Source organism: Choloepus didactylus, chromosome 2 (genome assembly GCF_015220235.1).
Source record: "Choloepus didactylus isolate mChoDid1 chromosome 2, mChoDid1.pri, whole genome shotgun sequence".
In the NCBI taxonomy this organism is placed as follows: domain Eukaryota; kingdom Metazoa; phylum Chordata; class Mammalia; order Pilosa; family Megalonychidae; genus Choloepus; species Choloepus didactylus.
The window spans coordinates 22,387,538-22,406,383 of NC_051308.1; the positions used below are offsets into that span (position 1 = coordinate 22,387,538).

Sequence of the window (18,846 nt, forward strand, 5' to 3'; positions counted from 1 at the left end):
AGAGGAACGGATAGACTTTTGATCGTCAACACCATTATTATTTTTTAAATTTTCATTTATTGTTACTACAGATAAAACTTTCATAATGCCTTTTTTCTTTATCCTTCAATTTATTGCTTCCATAACTCATCATTAATTTTCTCATTCTTAGAAATAAGCTAATTCCAATATTAAGAATATCCATATTCCCTCTCTTTAATTGTTGTGTTGTAGCAAAGATTGTTTTCTCTTCAAACCTTTTTCACATTTTCATATTACATAAGCATTTTTGTTAATATGTATAATGAAAGAAAAGATGCTTACCATTTAATTCCTTGAAATATTAGCAGATTTGGCTTTGTACAAAATTCTGTCTTGACATATATTTATATGAGAAAGTCCCTTACATTGATATAGCCATTTTGCATAATATAATTGTTCTGGTTTGCTAATACTGCCCTTTTGCAAAACACCAGAAATGGATTGGCTTTTATAAAGGGGGTTTATTTGATTACAAAGTTACAGTCTTAAGGCCATAAAGTGTACGAAGTAAGACATCAGCAATCATGCACCTTCGCTGGAGAAAGGCTATTGGCATCCAGGAAACCTCTGTTAGCTCAGAAGGCACGTGGCTGGTGCCCGCTTGCTCCCAGGTTGCGTTTCAAAATAGCGTTCTCCAAAATGTCAGTGTCAGCTTCCAATGGCTGTCCTCAAAATGTGTGTCTCAGCTGCAGCTAACCATGAGCTCCTTCTGTCTGAGCTTTTATAGGGCCCATGCTGAATGGGTGGGGCCCTGCCTCCATGGAAATTATCTAATCAGAGTTATCACCTACAGTTGGGTGGGTCACATCTCCATGAAAATAACCTAATCCAAAGGTTCCAGCTTAATCAACACTAATATGTCTGTCCCTACAAGATTGCATTGAAGAATATGGCTTTTTCTGGGGGACATAATATATAAGAGAGATGTAGAGCAAAAGTGATATAAAAATGGAATCTGCAAGTATAAAAGCCATTGTTTTCTTTTAGTTTTGGGAAAGAGCATTGTTCTGCCATTACAAAATATTACCTAAATTCCCTAAAAATTATCCTGAATCTGTGTCTAGGATTTGATAAAGTAGATCTCTATTTTTTATTTCTATTTTTTCAGAACTTTTTCAAGCAAAAGTCAGTTTGATTCTTACAAAACCCAGTTCTACCTATAATCTATACTAAAACTGTATTACAGTTCTGAAGTTTGTAGCTCTCCAATATATTCTTCATATCGTGGTTTATTATGGCTTATTATTAGGTCTCCTGTATACAATAAAACCTTTCTGTATGCATGTAGGAGGTGAGAAAGTCTACCTCCTTCTAAACTAAATGCAGTAGGTCAATCAATTCTTAACCTTACGATCATTTTCTAAGCCATGGGGAAAACTCGGGTGTTTTTGCTTCACTTATGTAAATTATCTTTTGACACAGGTGAGTTTCTTTATTCTTTAGCAGAATGTTAATTTTCCAACCTAATATTAAAATTGCAGTCCTCCCCTTCCTTGTGGGCCCTGGCTTCTTGCAACTTTTCAGGTGATTTGTTACGACAGGAAGCCTTAACTTTCAGTCATATGAAGAGGTAACCATTTTTATTAGAGGCTTGAGTTAAAATCTAACCAGTTACATTTACTCAGTTTACACTCATTTTTCTCACCCCAGTGAGATTTCCTTCTTAAAGGCTACTGAAGATGTAGGATTTTTACTTTATTCCAGTTTTCCTTCTACTTGTCAATAAGAGTTCACAACCACACAATTATCTTTGTGCTTATAACTAGGTGTATGAGCTGTCCTTAGAAGCTTTTTATTTGAATTTAGGTGTTTTTTAAAAATCCTTTTTGTAATTTCACTTCATTTATAATTTTTGTTGGCTTTTTGTGTTTATTTTAATGGAGTAACACATTAAGCAATGTATTCTAAACTTTGCATTTTGGGTGAATATTGTGTAACATTTTAAGTGTGCAATGTGTACCTAAAAACTCTTCGTATCTACAGATGGTGGCAGCAGAAGCAAAGGAGAACATTTCCCATATGAACAAGAAATCAAGTTCTTTGCTAAAGTACAGTATACAGTCCATCTTGTTTTTGCTTCAGTATGTTTGTTTGTAAAATATACTTTAGATATTTGCCTCTTTTCAGAATGCACTTGTCTACAAATGTGAATTTTGCTACGAGTAAATATTCTGTGGCACAAAAATAAGTGCATGAATCATGTGGAATGAATTTGTTCCTTTCGTTTTCAGCACACTTGGTCACACTTGAGTGTGTTCTGCTCTCTCTACCATATTTCTTAAATGACTTAGTCCTATATGGGAGGTGGGATTCAAAGTTGTGAGTTGTTAGCTTTATCATATAACGTAGAAGAAAAGTACCTGTTTCTTAACATTTGAATATTGTTATGATTTAGCATATTTAGATTACCATTGCTTTTATAAGGAGAAAAGACAGTAGCTAATTTATAAATAGGCACATTAAAAGATCCTTTACTAGGGAATTTTTATTGTAGGGCCTTACCCTACTCATTTTACAGATGACAAAAGTAAGTCTTCTATTATATTTTCAGGATTGTGCCCTTTACTGTAAGGACGTTTATCTTGTGGCCATTTCTTTCCACTCAGTATAGCACTTAAAGTCTTTATCAATCATCTGAGGTTTGTTTTTAATGGCAAATTGACAGTTATCTATTTTTACATGTATATCCAGTCTCTACTAGGAGGTAATCCCCCTTCACAGCCATTTATCAGAAATGCTGTATTAATGGCCTCTAATCATACCTTTATGTTGTATTGTGTTGCCCACATATTCAGTGCTCCTAGTGATTTTGGGTGCAGATGCCTTATGTAGCATAGTTTCTATTAAGCCTATGATTCCTTCATTCACTGAGTTTATTGAGTAACTACTATGTACCAATCACTAAGTTCTGGCAATGTCACAACTTTCAAGAAAAATCAGTAAAATCTTTTATATTTCCTTTATACATAAACGTGCTATAACCACAGGGTATATATGACTATCATCCAAAATCATGTATATTAAATATAAAATTGCAAGTAATGCTATGAGAACAAAGAATATAAGAATTTTGTCTTGTCAAGGAAGTCAGCAAAAGTTTATATGATGTAGTGCAGCTGAGCTGAGGCTTAAAGAAGAAGTAGAGTTCACTGGTTGAAGACTGTGGGAAGAGGGTATGCAAAGCCCTGGGGCATGAGCTGATGGAGAGGGGGAGGAACTGGTCAACAGCAGTGGGATTAGCGTGCAGAAGGGAGAGGGATGAGAAGAACATTGTGTAGGTAGGTGTCAGTGTGACTTTGAGGAGTTCACTCACATTCTACCTCTCCATTCCAGTGCCTGTAAAGCAGAGATGATGACACCTATCATACAGAGTAGTTACTAGGATAAATGAAATGACAGTATGCTGGTTTGCATAGTAAATGGTAGTAATTTATTATCTTTGAGCCTGTTGGGCACTGAACTATATTATATGAAAATAATTGAGAATAGTTTTTCAAACTTAGCAATTTGGTTTGTTCCCCATAATCACACCCTGCTACAACACACACACACACACAATCACACACCTAATACACATATAGGGAGTAGAGATTTAAGAGGGAGATTTAAAAGAGGAATTCTCTGAAATGGTGTTAACTGGCATGGCTTTGGATGTTGGGAGGCCTCTTGCATGTGGATAGAAATTTGTCTACCCAAGGCCTTGGCATTCATTCATCTCCTGACAGAGTTCACTGTGTATATCTATTTTTCCTTTACTTTCTTTCAGGTGGTGCTTCCTTTAATTGATCAGTATTTCAAAAACCACCGTTTATACTTCTTATCTGCAGCAAGCAGGCCGCTTTGTTCTGGAGGACATGCATCAAACAAAGAGAAAGAAATGGTGACTAGGTAAACAGCTATAAAAATAATGTTGTTTGAATTAAATGTACATGCATTTGGTAAAGAGACACTTAGAACTTTGAAGTGAGAGCATGAGAAGCATATCTCACCCATCTTTCTTGGCCCATCCTTGTGGATTCAGACTCTGAGCAGGATAATTTCACAAGTTAACACACGTGTTCTAGATGTTGGATTTCCTTCTGTTTTGCTGCTAAATGAAATGCTGAAACAAGGAAATAAAAAATTTCCTGATACAAAATCTACAAGTATGGGCTAAAGATGCATCACTGTAGGAGTATTTTTGATAAGTGATTCTTTATTCAGTATTTTTTTAAAATTTCTGCCGACCTAATATTTTTGCCAGCTTTTGTTTTCCAAAAAGGCAAAATCCCATTTACACAAATTTTGATTTTAAATGTTTTGTTTTTCTTTTTCACAATGGCCAGTCTGGAGGGAAATGTAGTGAAAATATCTATTTTCTGAAGGTTTCCCTCACACCACTCAAGCCAGCATCTTAGCAATGCCCTCTCACTTCTATATAAACCAAGTATTCTTTAGATTTATTCATGATTCTGTTGGGGATTTGGGGTCTCAAAATTCCTCAAAATTTTGTTAAAACTTAGTACACATGAAAACCAATTACTGAGCAAGCCTGCTTCTATTTTATTTCATTGCTCAGGTGTCCATACCAAGCAGTTAGTGTGTGTCTGAACAGAATCTCTATGAACCTGAATGAGCGATATAAAACAGAACACCGGAAAAAATACAAGCTTTCCTTAGACTTGACCTTAATGGCCTGCTGCTACTCAAGGAATGGCAATGCAATATCAACCCATGAATCAGAGTGCAATGAGATTGGATACGGACTGTCACTAATTAGATTTCTGTATTGTATAGTATTGGGGATGGGACTTGCATAGGGTCTTAAGCTCTTCTCTTTAATTTATTATTTATTTTCTTCTTACCAACTGGTAAGTGGCCAGTCATGTGACGTAGAATTGCAACAGTATTAAAAATGTCCCCAAACTCCTATGAAGTTGATAAAACTGTTTAAATAACAGGGAGAATCCCACTAGGGACATACCTTTTTTCCACAAACTGTGTTACCAGGAGAGACAATAAAGAGTTACTTTCCAAGATTAAAAATTCCCTCCCTTGCCATACTTTGGCAAGTTCTTCCTTCTGCCTTCCCTAAGAGGGGAGAGGGGCCTGGCAATCTTTGTTTCCCTTGCACACTTGTCAATTTTTGGCCATTGTCTTCTTTGTGGACTTTGTGTGCACACAAGTAGCTGGATAACACAGCCATACCAAGTTACCATCCAACATTGAGGTATACAAGATACTGGAAAGTCTTCTAGTCCTCTCTGGGTTCAGTTAACCTTCAGTGACAAAAGCTTTTATTCCCAGAGGGTTTTGTTAATTTAGACATGACTCAAATAAATCAAGAGAAAATACATTCAGAGAAAATAATGAAAAAAAATACAAATAAAATGATGTAAATTCTAATTTTTCCCCTCTCCTTTGATTTATTATCCCCATTCAATTTTCAGCCTTACCCTAAAAACCATTCACTGACCACAAAATTATCTTATTTTCCTTTACCAACGCTGTATCCCTTATAGCATAAATCAAAAGAGCTGTGTTATTCTGCTCTAGCCTCAGTTGATGTAGTGTTGGATCCCTAGACTACTTTCTCTCTAACAACATTGCACAAGAATATTTTTGATTTTTCATCTTTGGCTTATCTTCACCTCTTGAAAAGAGAGTTGGCAAATTTGACTTCCCTCATTAGCTCCTTTAAAAAACAGCATAAGCCATTTAAATTCCAATGCTTAGGAATGAGGTGACCAACAATAGAGGTACCTTATTTCATCACAGTACTTTAGTGCCAAACATAGGTAGAATTTAACCTCGGAGGAAAAAATTCAGGGGTGAGAAAACCAAAAGGTAATGAACAAATAAATCATGGCACATATATATACAAAATGCTGCATAGTCATTAAAATTTTGATGTATACAAATTTGTAATTACTTAGGGAAATGATAACGATAAAAAACAAAATATATGCTTATAGAATTATCCTAAATTTTTTAAAAATTGTAAAACTGTAGGTATAGAAAAATACTGATCAGAAATAAACTTAATTTTAACAGATATTTCCTTTGTGTAATGTATTATAGTTGATTTTTTTCTTTTTTTGTATTTCCTTTATTTTTTTGAATGAAAAAGTCTGACCTTTTTAGTCATTCAAATATGTTGTAAAACAACACCACCACCACAACAAAATACAGCTAAGTAATTTCTTTGACATGTCAAAATGGAATCATTGAAATTTATAACATCTTATTTCTTACCACTTTAGTTAGATATTACAACTTCAGTGAATCTGAGCTATTACACTAACGTTCTCTGATAAAACAGGTTAAAAAAGAAAGCTTGGCCCTACTATTACGAATAAATAAGCATGCCTGGATAGACATGATAAATACCGCAAGGATGGTTTTGATTTATCAGTGAACAGTTGTGAGCAATAATAGTTGTGTGGGTCTAACTTAACTTATCCACAACTAAAAAACAGTTGTTTCCATTAGATGTTTAGATACTTAATTCCTGGTACTAGAAATTAAGCATTGAGCATGAACTCAGTCTAAAGTCAGTAAGACTCCATCTCTGCACTCCAGGAGTGTCCATTGCAGTTGCTAACCATGTGAGTATGAATATAGTAGCTCTAATAGAAGAATAAAGTCGAGTAGCACTATTGGATTCAAAGCAAAGTAAGAATGTATTGGTTGGGTGTGTATCGGCTAGAGATTTATGGGAGTCCATGGCATTCAAAGTTGACCTTAGAGAGTTTAAAGGTCACGGGTAGAGGAACGGGAATATTTTCTAGATGTAGATAACATAAACTGTAGATGTTGATGATTTAGGAGGAATATAGATTATGTAGATTTTTAGTAAAATATTGAATGGAATTTAACTGCCAAAATAAGACTCGCTTGTTTGTTCGTTCTTGCTTGCTTTCTTGCTTGCCTTCTTGCTTGCTTTCTTACTCATTTATAATGAGTAAATGTGAAGTGTAGACATTATTAACTCTTATAAATTTAAGAATGCAGAAGAAGGGAACAAAAGTGTTACAGAAAAATATCTTTTAGAGAAAGTAATAGGACAAGGCTTCGTGTATTCTGTACACAAACTGTGCCCTGAAACTGGATGGCCCAGGAGGGGAAAGAGATACAATTTATCTTTTTGAATACCTAGCCTTCTCTATCTCTATTTCTCTCTGGTGGCACTTCTGTCACTGCTTTGGTTAGGGAACAGCTGTGTAAAGAAATCATCTTTCTCTGACAGATTCTCAGGCATTAAGTGTGATGTGATAGAATGACATACAGGGCAATTCTGTTTTCCATTACAGCACAACATCCTACGTCTGGATTCATTGGGTGAAAACATGATCCAGCATTATAAATTCAACATCATTAAGAATATCTCCATTAAGGATATTTCACCCTGAATACAAGAGGTTGTCTGTTAGTAATAGGTAACAGATATCACTTAAAATAAATTGAGATACAGGGATCCAAAATGTGTAGAATTCTAGGATGTGATCTCTGTTTAGAAGGAACATGCACAGCAGTCATCAACCATAAATCACAGTAGATAAGGCCATCTGAAGAAAGATGCCCTCATTTATTGTGTTTTTAAAAAATTAGAAAACAAAGATAAATAAATCAGATCAAGTGTCTAAGATCTTATGTCTCGTAGCTACTTGAGTAGGTCATTATTTTATATTTTTAGCTCTGATATATTTCCCCAAACCTCAAATCTGTTTAGTCATTTCGGGACGAACGCTTTCTTGGGAAAGCTACAAAGGGCCCTATGTCATTAATTTCCATCAACAAATTATTCCACATTGTTACTGAAGTGAGGTACGAAGGCTAAAACTCACTTCAAAAGGTATAAATCACAGGTGTGACCTTCTCCATCTCCTTTCCTCCCCTCCTGCCATGGATCAATTGCCTTTATTATATTCCGTTGTATAGCCGGTATCCCTAATCTTATAAGGTGCATGTTTGAGCACTGCTGGTAATGGGAGAGCTGAGCAAGAGAGTGTGGGACAGTGAGGACAGATCTTTAAATATTGGGAAAATCAGATGTATGTGGGACTGTGTAAATGAATTTTCAACAATGGGGTCTTGGCTGAGTAGAGCTTGTGCTTTCTGAAAGCATGAGAGGATGTTAAAGTAATGCCAGTTGTAATATGAGGGGAGGGGATTAAGTGCCATGGTAGAGAACTACAGATGACCCCTGGGAGCAGCTAGAAGGGAACTTAGTTCAGCTTGGGTTGGGAGTGGTGAAGGAACGCTGGGTGTTAGAGAAGTTTCTTGGAGCAAACACCTCCTGAGTTGAGTCCTCAGAAAGAATAGAATGGAAGTGAGGAAAGGGTATCCCTGAAGATGGACCTGCAAGGAAGACACAGGAGTGAGGCTGGGTGAAAAGACAGGACAAAAGCAACTATCTTGTAGTTTTGGGGATCTGATGAGTTAGTGGATACCTGATTCCCCTTCTGTCATGCTAAATGCATTCCTTTGGCAACAGCTATTCTGTATCTCCCACTGCTAAACACCATGAAGAACACAAGGACCCAGGAGATTGCTTTGGAGGAGATGAGAAATATGTTTAACTCATTCGCTAGCATTGAAAATCTTATTAAGTTATCACATTTGGAATGTTTTCATCTGAGTGATTATCAGTTGTTCAAATTCTGTATATACTTCAACGTTTTCAAATTCACTGGTTGTTTTGATATATGTGTAAGGATTGTGATCAAGGTTGGGAAAGAAGGAAAGCTCAAACAAAATATGCTGAAACTAAATATACACCCAGAGCACAATACTTCTGTTATTAAATAATGCCCATAATATAAAATATTCTACAATTTCAGCAATACATTTGGGCAGATAAAATTAAACTTTTTCTTGTGGGTTTTCAGAAGTATATTCTTGTGGGGTTCATGTAGATCGCTTTTATATTAATTAGCTTTGCTTTCGAAATTTTTTTTGGTTTCTTTACTTATAATATGTGCTTTTTTAACCATGTTTGTTAAGATATGCACTCAAAGACTCTTTCTTTAATAACTTTATTCCACATTCTGCTCGGAAAATTGATTCTTTCTGCGTGACATCATGTCGCTTTTTTCCTGCTCATATATCAGCTGTTTATTTTTCTTTTTTTCTTCTTTTTTTTTTTATTTTTTTATTTCTCCCTGTCTTTTCTACCTTCCCTCCCCCCTTCCCTTTTCTCTTTTGTTTTTCTTTTGTCTTCAGCCTATTCTGCAAACTTGGAGTTCTTGTCAGGCATAGGATTTCACTATTTGGTAAGGAGACCCTTGAAAAAATACTAGCATGGCCACCACTTGGTTTTCTTTGCCATTTTTGCACTGTGTTGTGTGCTGCTGCTATTATGCATGAACGCATGGATGCACGGCTGCATGCTTGGTCGTGATAGGCCAAGATAAGGTCCCTTGGTTGTTTAAAAGTAGCATTATCTCTGGTACAATTGAGGAGTTCAACTTTTTCATGTTACTCCAAAGCACAATTGAAAATCAAAAGGTTTTATTATTAAAAAGCTAATGAATGAAAATGGCAGCAGCTTCAGAGGGGTCAAGCAAAACCAGGCCCTTGATTTCATGTTTGGTTATCTCTGATTGATTAAATAATGAGCTGTTATACATGAACAATCTTAAACTGCACTGATTTTTTTTAAATGCTCGACTAGATTTGCATGTCTACAGCATTCAAGCCACTGAAGCTTCATAGGAGAGATATTGCCAAAAGTAACTTTTCCAGCATCGTTTGCCCCAGAGTCAGTTTTTGTTTGTGTCTGAAAAATCACGTAGCTGAAGTCCATGTTCCTGAGCACCTGCTTTTCGTCAGCCATGCAGGGCAGTCACTCACTTTTCACAGACTTTTCTCTGTTGTGGGGCTTTAGGAATCTATATCAACTGGCAGAATTTGTGTTTCACACTTTCCTACATCTGCTTTTATAAGGTACCAAAGTAAAGTTTAGTCTTTTGTTCTAAGGGTTTTGAGACAGTGTTGGGGTAATTTCAGTAATAAAATATTTAGTGTATTGCTAGAGATGTTATAAATTCAGTTCCTTTTACAAGAAAAACTGAGGATTTAAAAAAAAAGTCCTTTCTACAAAAGCCACTATGAATGAGCTAAGAGGTAGAAAAATATGCAAATAACTTTCAAGTTCTATGCAACATTACATTTATTTGAAAAATGATAGTTTCTGGATGTAATTAGTCAATGTTGTATTTGCTTTCTATTATTTTTACTATTTCCAATATTTGTCGCTCTTAAATTTAGTAATTAGAAGTTTTTTTTCATGTAAGGTTTCTGAGTTTCTTATTAATATTTCAGTTATTTAAAATTAATGGTGAAATTATCTGCAGAATAATTTCCAGTTGACTGCTTTGGTTTAATTTCTCTTCAGCAGAGGAAAATTTCTATTAAAATTGTTCAGACAGGATTTTCATGAACTCTTTAACCTTGTCATAATAACAGTGGCTTCAGATATTCTGCATTTGTCTTCAGAGAGAACAATCTAATTATATATGGCTCTCAATCACAATTTGTGCATTCTAATGATCATAATGTTACAGTCTCTTGTGCTATTTCTACTTTCTTACATGGTATATATTTTTGTATTCTTGTATTTTATCTCGCTGTAACTTCCTTTTGTAAAAATTTTTGAGATAGTACATGCAGACAGTAGAGAACACGAATCTTCAGAATAGCTTGCTGAAATTTAATATATATACCATTTAATCATTGTTCAGATCAAGACATAGAATATTTCCATTGAATATATTATTCCATTCATTAATTGAAGACAAATTTGTAATATCAGCTGTCATACCTATTGGGAAAGAACCACTTTCATTCCATCACAGTGTGACCCTAATGTTACATTTAGCCATTTATTTTTAAATCCCTTAGCCTTCAAGTACTGTTATTTTTATTTTTAGCAAGAATTTATTGGGGTGTGTTTTTGCTCTAAATGCTTTTTTTGTGTGTTCTTTACAGCATTCTAGTAAATATTATTGCTTCATATTTGCTTTGGCATATAGCCTCTAAAATAATATAAATTTGAAGAGGCCTTTATTAATCAAACATTTTATCAAAATAGAGATTTGCCAAATTATTACAATTTTTAAATCTTAGACATTTAGACTGTACATATTATAGTCATAACGTAGCTGTAGATACTAATATGATTTACTGAAGAGAACAATGACTGGTTTTGAATCTGAAAACCTAGATGTAAGTCCAATTTTTGTAACTTGGACAAGAGATTTAACTTCTCCAAACCTTGGTTTCCTCATTCTTAAACTAGGTTAAAATAACTACTAATCTTATAGATTCATTGCATGCATCAAATCAAATGTAAGATGTTATAATGCTATGTACAAGGCAAACTTAACTCTTTCAAATGTAAGGTATTGCTAGTCTTATCTGTATAGATTTAATTTAGATAAATCACATTACATATGAACTACTATGGGACTTGGCTATTTAAAGTAAATGCACAATGAAGCCTTTATCATCTACCTATTTCCAGTACAAATCAGAGGTGGTAAAATACAGGTATTTTCTTTTGATGTATCAGTTATGTCGTTGCAGATTTTTCTAAAGAGAGAGACTCCACAAATTATGTGCAATGGCCCTTTGTATGTCCTTATATTAATCTTTTATTTTCTTTTTCATCCTGTCTTTATATTTCATTTTTTCTGCGTTCTGGCAGAAAATAAACTAATTATCAAAGTGTTTGTCCTATACCGGCTTAGTTCAAATTTCCATGATCTAACTAGTTCAAATTTCCATGATCTAACTTTAAGATTTAATTAAGATAGAATTGAAGGTTGAGGCTAACAAAGAAATAAAACTTGAGTTTTATGACTGAGCAAGGGTAAAGGGGTAGAAGCATATATACTAACCTTGAATATGTCAAGAAGGTGGAACTAGAGATGAGAGAAGAGCTTCAAAATAAACAAAGAAACAAGAATACTTGTCCTGATGGTGTTAGTTAAGGTGGCCAAGGTTTGATAGATAATGGAATATATATTCCAAGTTGGCTGCTGTTTGGTTTGCTAATGCTGCCGTCAAGCAAAATACCAGAAATGGATTCGCTTTTATAAAGGGAGTTTATTTGGTTTCAAATTTAGTCTGAAGTCCATGAAAATGTCCAAATTAAGGTATCAAAATGAGTATACCTTCACCGCAGGAGGGTCAATGGTGCCTAGAAAACCTCTTTTAGCTGGGAAGGCACATGGCTGGCATCTCCTGATCCCGGGTTGTGTTCCAGCTCCTCTCTCAGCTCCTGTACATTCTTCAAAATATTACTCTTGGGGTGTTTTGTCCTCTCTTAGCTTCTCCAGAGAAAGTACTGGGCTAGCATCCCCAAAGTGTTAGCAAAAGTCTGCTTTCAGCAGCTGTCTCCAAAATGTCTCTCTGAGCTGCTCTGAGGTCCTTCTGTTTGTGGGCTCTCTTACAGGACTCTAGTGATTAAATCAAGACCCACCCTGAATGGGCTGAGTCCACTATCTTCATGGAAATAATCCAATTAAACTTTTCAGTCACAGTTGATTGAGTCACATCTCCATGGAAACACTCAATCAAAGGATTCCAACCTAATAATAATACATCTACCCCCACAAGATTGCATTAAAGAACGTGGCATTTTAGGGGACATAATACAGCCAAAGTGGCACAGCTGCCAAGTTGTAGTTATATCTTCAAACTTCATGTGCAGTTGACAGACATTTCTGATAAATGACGTAGGAATTCCCAAAACTTGAGTTTCTATATTTGTGTATAGGTTTTATCAACTTTAAAATATATTCTATGTATTGATGCATACTATCTAAGAATTATATAGAGACATCAATAAACTGTGTTTATATACCTCATAAATTCTTTTATGCATTTAGAGCATTTTTTATATTTTAAAAAGGTAAGGTTTTTAAAAATGGGGACAAGCTGCATTCCCACAGAAAAGGAATGAAAATACTCGGTGGAAAAATAAAGAAAGAAATAGCATCTTGTTTAAATTTAGGCTTCCCTATTTGAATTCTAAAATGCTTGCTAGTGATTGTAAGTTGATACACTCATGTGCTTCTGGAAATTCAGTTAGGACATGAATAGGACCTGGTCAGGTTGACAAGTGATAAGGATCCCATTTGCCGTTTTCAGGGATCCATTTTGACTGAAGAAATGCTGCTTTTTAAATCGCACCATTTTCCCCCTCTTTTGCTAATTAGAAATTCTGATTACTAATAAGGCAGTTAAAGAATACATACAACCCCTCCTATTACAACAGTCATTTTTAAAGGAAGCAGAATCTGGTAACTAAGGCTCTGGTCTTCAATCCATTTTGAGTAAATTTTTGTATGTGGTATGATGTAGGGTCTACCTTCATTCCTTTGCATATGGATATCCAGTTCTCCCAGCACCATTTGTTGAATTGACTATTCTTTCCTCAATGAGTGGACTTGACACTCTTGTCAAAAATCAATTGGCCATACATGTGAGGGTTTATTACTGAACTATCAGTTTGATTCCATTGGTCTGTATGTCCTTGTGTTGATACCATGCTGATTTACTAATGCTTAATAGTAAGTTTTAAGATCAGAAAGTGTGAGTCCAACTTAATTCTTCTTTTTCAAGATGGTTTTAGCTTGGACCCTTCATCCTTCCATATGAACTGATGATTGGCTTTTCCACCTCTATAACGAAGGCTGTTGGAATTTTGATTGGAATTGTGTTGAATCTATAAATTGCTTTGGGAAGAATTGACACCTTAACAATATTTAGACTTCCAATCCATGAACACACAATGTCCTTCCATTTATTTAGATCTTCTTTGATTTCTTTTAGCAAAGTTTTAATAGTTTTCCATGGATAAATCCTTTACATCCTTCGTTAGATTTGTTCCTAGATATTTGATATTTTTAGTTGCTATTGTAATTTGATTTTTTCCTTGATTTCCTCAACAGATTGCTCATTACTAGTGTACAGACTCACTTCTGATTTTGCATATTGATCCTGTACCCCAACATGTTGCTGAATTCATTCATCAGCTCTACTAGGTTTGTTATGGACTTTTCAGGATTTTCTGTATATCCAATCATCTCATCTGCAGATAGGGAAGGTTACTTCTTCCTTCCCAAAGGGGATGCCTTTTATTTCTTTTTCTTGCCTAAGTGCTATGATGAGAACTTCCAGTACAGTGTCAAAGAACAATGATGACAATGGTCATCTTCGTCTTGTTCCAGATATTAGGGGGAAAGCTTTCAGTCTTTCACTGTTGCGTATGATGTTAGCTGTGAGTTTTTTGTGTATGCCCTTTATTATATTGGGGAAGATTCCTTCTATTCCTAGATTTCTAGGTGTTTTTAACAAGAAGGGTTGCAGGATTTTGTCAACCCTTTCTGCATTGAATGAGAAGATATGTGATTTTTCCTCTGTTCTATAATGGGGTGCAATATATTAATTGATTTTCTTATGTTGAACCACCCTTGCATGCCAGGGATAAATCCCATTTCATCATGGTGTGTAATTCTTTTAATGTACTGTTGGATTCAGTTTACTAGTATTTTGTTGAGGATTTTTTTTATCTATAGTCATAAAGGATATTGGTCTATATTTTATTTTCTTATGGTATCTGTATCTGATTTTGGTATTAGGGTGGTGTTGGCCTCATCGGATAAGTTAGGAAGTATCCCTTCCTCTTCAAATTTTTGGAAGAGTTTGAACAGGATTGGTATGAATTCTTGAAATGTTTGACAAAATTCACCAGTGAAGTCATCTGGTCCTGGGCTTTATTTAGGTGGGCAGTTTTTGATTAATGGTTCAGTCTCATTTAATAGTTAGTGGCCTGCTGAGACCTTCTGTTTCTTCTTGAGTCAGCACAGGTAGTTTGTTGTGTGTCTAGGAATTCATCCATTTCATCTAGGTTATCTAATTTGTAGGTGTACAGTTGTTCACAGGATCCTCTTATAATCCTTTTTATTTCTGTGGGGTTGGTAGTAATGCCCCCCCCCCTTCATTTCTCATTTTAGTTCTTTGCATTCTCTCTCTTTTTTCTTTGTTGGTCTAGCTAAAGGTTTGTTGATTTTATTAATCTTTTCAAAGAAGCAATTTTTGGTTTCCTTGATTCTTTTTCTTGAATTCTCCATTTCATTTATCTCAGCTCTAATTTTTTTATTTTTGTTTGTTATTTTTTTCTGCTACAATATTTTTAGTTTGTGCTTCTTTTTTCTAGACCCTCCCATTGTGAGAACAGATTTCTGATTTGAGACCTTTTTAACATAAGCATGTAGAGCTATAAATTTCCTTCTCAGCAGTGCCTTTGCTTTATCCCATACATTTTTGAATGTTGTGTTTTCATTTTCATTTGCCTCATTCTGTTTGCTAATTTCCTGTGTGTTTTCTATTTTAACCCATCAGTTGCTTAAGAGTGTATTGTTTAATTTCAACATATTTGTGACTCTTCCAGTTCTCCCTGTTGTTGATATCTAGCTTCATTGCATTGTGGTTAGAGAAGATACATTGTATGATTTCAACATTTTTGAATTTTTTTAGACTTGTTTTGTGACCTAGTATATGGTCTATACTGGAGAATAATCCATGTACACTAAAGAAGTGTATGTATTCTGCAGCTTTTGAGTGAAATTTCTAGGTAGTTCTAGTTAGTTTATAGCATTATTTAACTCTTCTGTTTCCTTAATGATCATCTGTCTAGTTGTCAACCCATTATTGAAAGCCACGTATTGAAATATCCTACTATTAATGTAGAACTGTCTATTTCTCCCTTCAAATCTGTCAGTATTTGCTTCATATATCTTGGGGCTCTGCTATTAGGTAATATATATTTATAATTGTTATGTCTTGTTGAATTGACACCTTTATCAGTATATAATATCTTTCTTGTCCCTCATACCAGTTTTGGAGTTGAAGTCTATTTAATCTGTTATTAGTATAGATACCTAAGCTCTGTTTTGGTTGTATTTGAATGATGTATTTTTTCCATCCTTTCACTTTTAACCTACTTGTATCTGAATTTAATGTGAGTCTTTTAAAAATATCTATAATTAAGTCATGTTTTTTTTTAAATCCATTCTGCCAATCTCTGCCTTTGGACTGGAGAGTTTAATCCATTTACCTTTAAACTAACTATTGATAACGCTGGGCTTTTTTCTGACATTTTGCAATTTGGTCTTTGTAAGTCTTATGTTTTTTTTTGTCCTTCAATTCTTCTGTTAATGCCTACTTTAATATTTATTTGATTTTTTTTTTTTTTAGTGTACCATTTTGAGTCACTTCTTATTTCTTTCTATGTATTTTTTTTTCCAGATATTTTCTTTGTAGTTATCATTGGGCTTAAATCCAACATCCTAAATCTATTTTGACACCAACTTACCTTCAATAGCATTCCCTACTTTTTGTTGTACTTGTTGTAAATTCTGTCTTTACACACTGTATGTCCAAAACCATAGATTTATCATTACTTTTCAGGAACTAGCAATTTAGCACATGTAAGAAGTAAACAAGTAGACTACATACCAAAAAATACAGTAATGTAATACTGGCATCTATGATTACCATATGGTTATCTTTACTGAAGGTCTTTGTTTCTTTATGCTTCTTTGATCCACTGTCTAGTATCCTTTCCTTCCAGTCTGAAGAATTCCCTTTAGTATTGTCTTTAAGGCTGCTTTAGTGGTGATGAACTCCCTCAGTTTTTATTTATGAGCAAATATCTCAATCTGTGCCTTATTTTTTTTTTTAATTAAATTCAGTTTTATTGAAATACATTCACATACCATACAGTCATCCATGGTATACAATCCACTGTCCACAGTATGATAACATAGTTATGCGTTCATCACCACAATCTATCTCTGAACGTTTTCCTTACATCGGAAAGAACCAGAACAAGAATAAAAAATAAAAGTGAAAAAAGAACACCCAAATCATACCCCCCATCCCACCCCATTTGTCCTTTAGTTTTTATCCCCATTTTTCTACTCATCCATACACTAGATATAGGGGGTGTGATCCACAAGTACTTCACAATCACACTGTCACCCCTTGTAATCTACATTATTATATAATTGTCTTCAGGCGTCCAGACTGCTGGGTTGGAGTTTGGTAGTTTCAGGTATTTACTTCTAGCTATTCCAATACATTAAAATCTAAGACGTGTTATCTATATAGTGCATAAGAACATCCACCAGAGTGACCTCTCGACTCCATTTGAAATCTCTCAGCCACTGAAACTATTTCGTCTCATTTTGCATCCCCCTTTTGGTCAAGAAGATACTCTCAGTCCCACGATGCCGGGTCCACGTTCATCCCCGGGAGCCATATTCTGCGTTGCCAGGGAGATTTACAACCCTGGGAGTCGGGTCCCACATAGGGAGGAGGGCAGAGAGTTCACCTGTCAAGATGGCTCAGTTTGAGAGGGAGAGGGCCACATCTGAGCAACAAAGAGGTACGCAGGGGGAGACTCTTAGGCACAATTATATGCAAGTTTAGCCTCTCCTTTGCAGTAATGCGCTTCATAAGAATCTGTGCCTTATTTTTAAAAGATAAATTTGCCAGATATAGAATTCTTGATTGGCAGTTCTTTTTTTGCTTTCAGCTTGTTATGCCATCTCACTGCCTTCTTGTCTCCATGGTTTCAATCAGTAATCGGCACTCAGTCTTATTGAGGCCCCCTTGTACTTGCTATGTTGCCTTTCTATTGTGGTTTTCAGAATTCTCTCTTTATCTTTGGCATCAACAGTTTGACAACAGTATGCTGTGCCATGGGTCAATTTGGGTGTATCCTATTTGGAGTTTGTTGACCATCTTGGATGTGCCTATTCTTGTCTTTCATGAGATTCTGGACATTTTCAGCCATTATTTCTGTGAATATTCTCTTTGCCCGCTTTTCCCATTTTCCTCCTTCTGGGACTCCCACAATGTGTGTATTGGTACACTTGATGGTATCCCACAGGTTTCTTCAGGCTCTGTTTACTTTTCTTCATTCTTCTTTCTCCTCCTCAGACTGAATGATTTCAGTTGTCTTATCTTCAGGTTATCGGTTTTTTCTGTCAGCTCCAATCTGCTGCTGAACACCTCTAGAGAATTTTTAATTTCTGTTACTGTGATTTTCAGCTGTGTGTTTCCTTTTCATAATTTCCGTCTGTCTGTTGATAACTTCTTTGTGTTCATCTGTTCTTTTCCCAATTTCCTTTAGTTTTTTTGTCCATGTTTTTCTTCAACTCTTTGAGCATACTTAGGATTATTTTTTTAAAAAGTGTTTGCCTGTTACGTCCCAGGTCTGGTCATCCTCACTGATGGCTCCTAATACTTTTATCTTTTCCTTTGCCTGGGCCATCACTTCCTTTTTCTCTGTATGTTTTATAACCTTTCATTGAAACCTGGACATTTTGGTATTTTAGTGTGTTATTGCTGGAATTTAGATTCTGAGGTGTCTTTTGCTTAAGGTTGTATCCAGCTAGTGTTATGATAGAATGGTCCTTGATTGACAGACGCTAAGAAAAAAATAGAGGAAAAAATCCAAATACCTTTCCCAGTCTTTGTAGATTGACCTATGTATTTGGTCTCCTTCAGGGCTTATCAATACAATGACTGGAGAATAGCTCCAGGCCAAAGCGTTGGGGTCTCCCTGTTTTTCTGCACATATGTCTTGTCTTGGGTATGTGCATCTGGTCCTAGGAAATCTCCCATGTCCAATACACAAACCCTGTCCTAGGAATCCCCCATGTTATTTACAGGGTTCTGAACATCCCTTTTTCCCTCGGAAACAGTTTCCTCACAGTTCTGGGCACTGCACTGACAGTCCTATGGCCAGAAATCCTTTGCCCTAGG

The 18,846-nt window shown here is 35.3% G+C and overlaps 1 protein-coding gene across 5 annotated transcripts in view; it reads left to right on the forward strand.

Annotated features, from left to right (window-relative positions):
- RYR2 (ryanodine receptor 2) overlaps positions 1-18,846 on the forward strand; it is a 769,122-nt gene that overhangs the window by 593,598 nt on the left and 156,678 nt on the right. For 3 of the 5 annotated variants that reach the window (XM_037821856.1, XM_037821863.1, XM_037821872.1), the window contains exons 60-62: positions 2,005-2,102; positions 3,788-3,909; positions 9,226-9,275. In XM_037821856.1, coding sequence (XP_037677784.1) covers positions 2,005-2,102; positions 3,788-3,909; positions 9,226-9,275 — 270 coding nt within the window. The remainder of the gene's footprint in view (positions 1-2,004; positions 2,103-3,787; positions 3,910-9,225; positions 9,276-18,846) is intronic. The other 2 variants (XM_037821879.1, XM_037821883.1) reach the window with 1 other exon arrangement.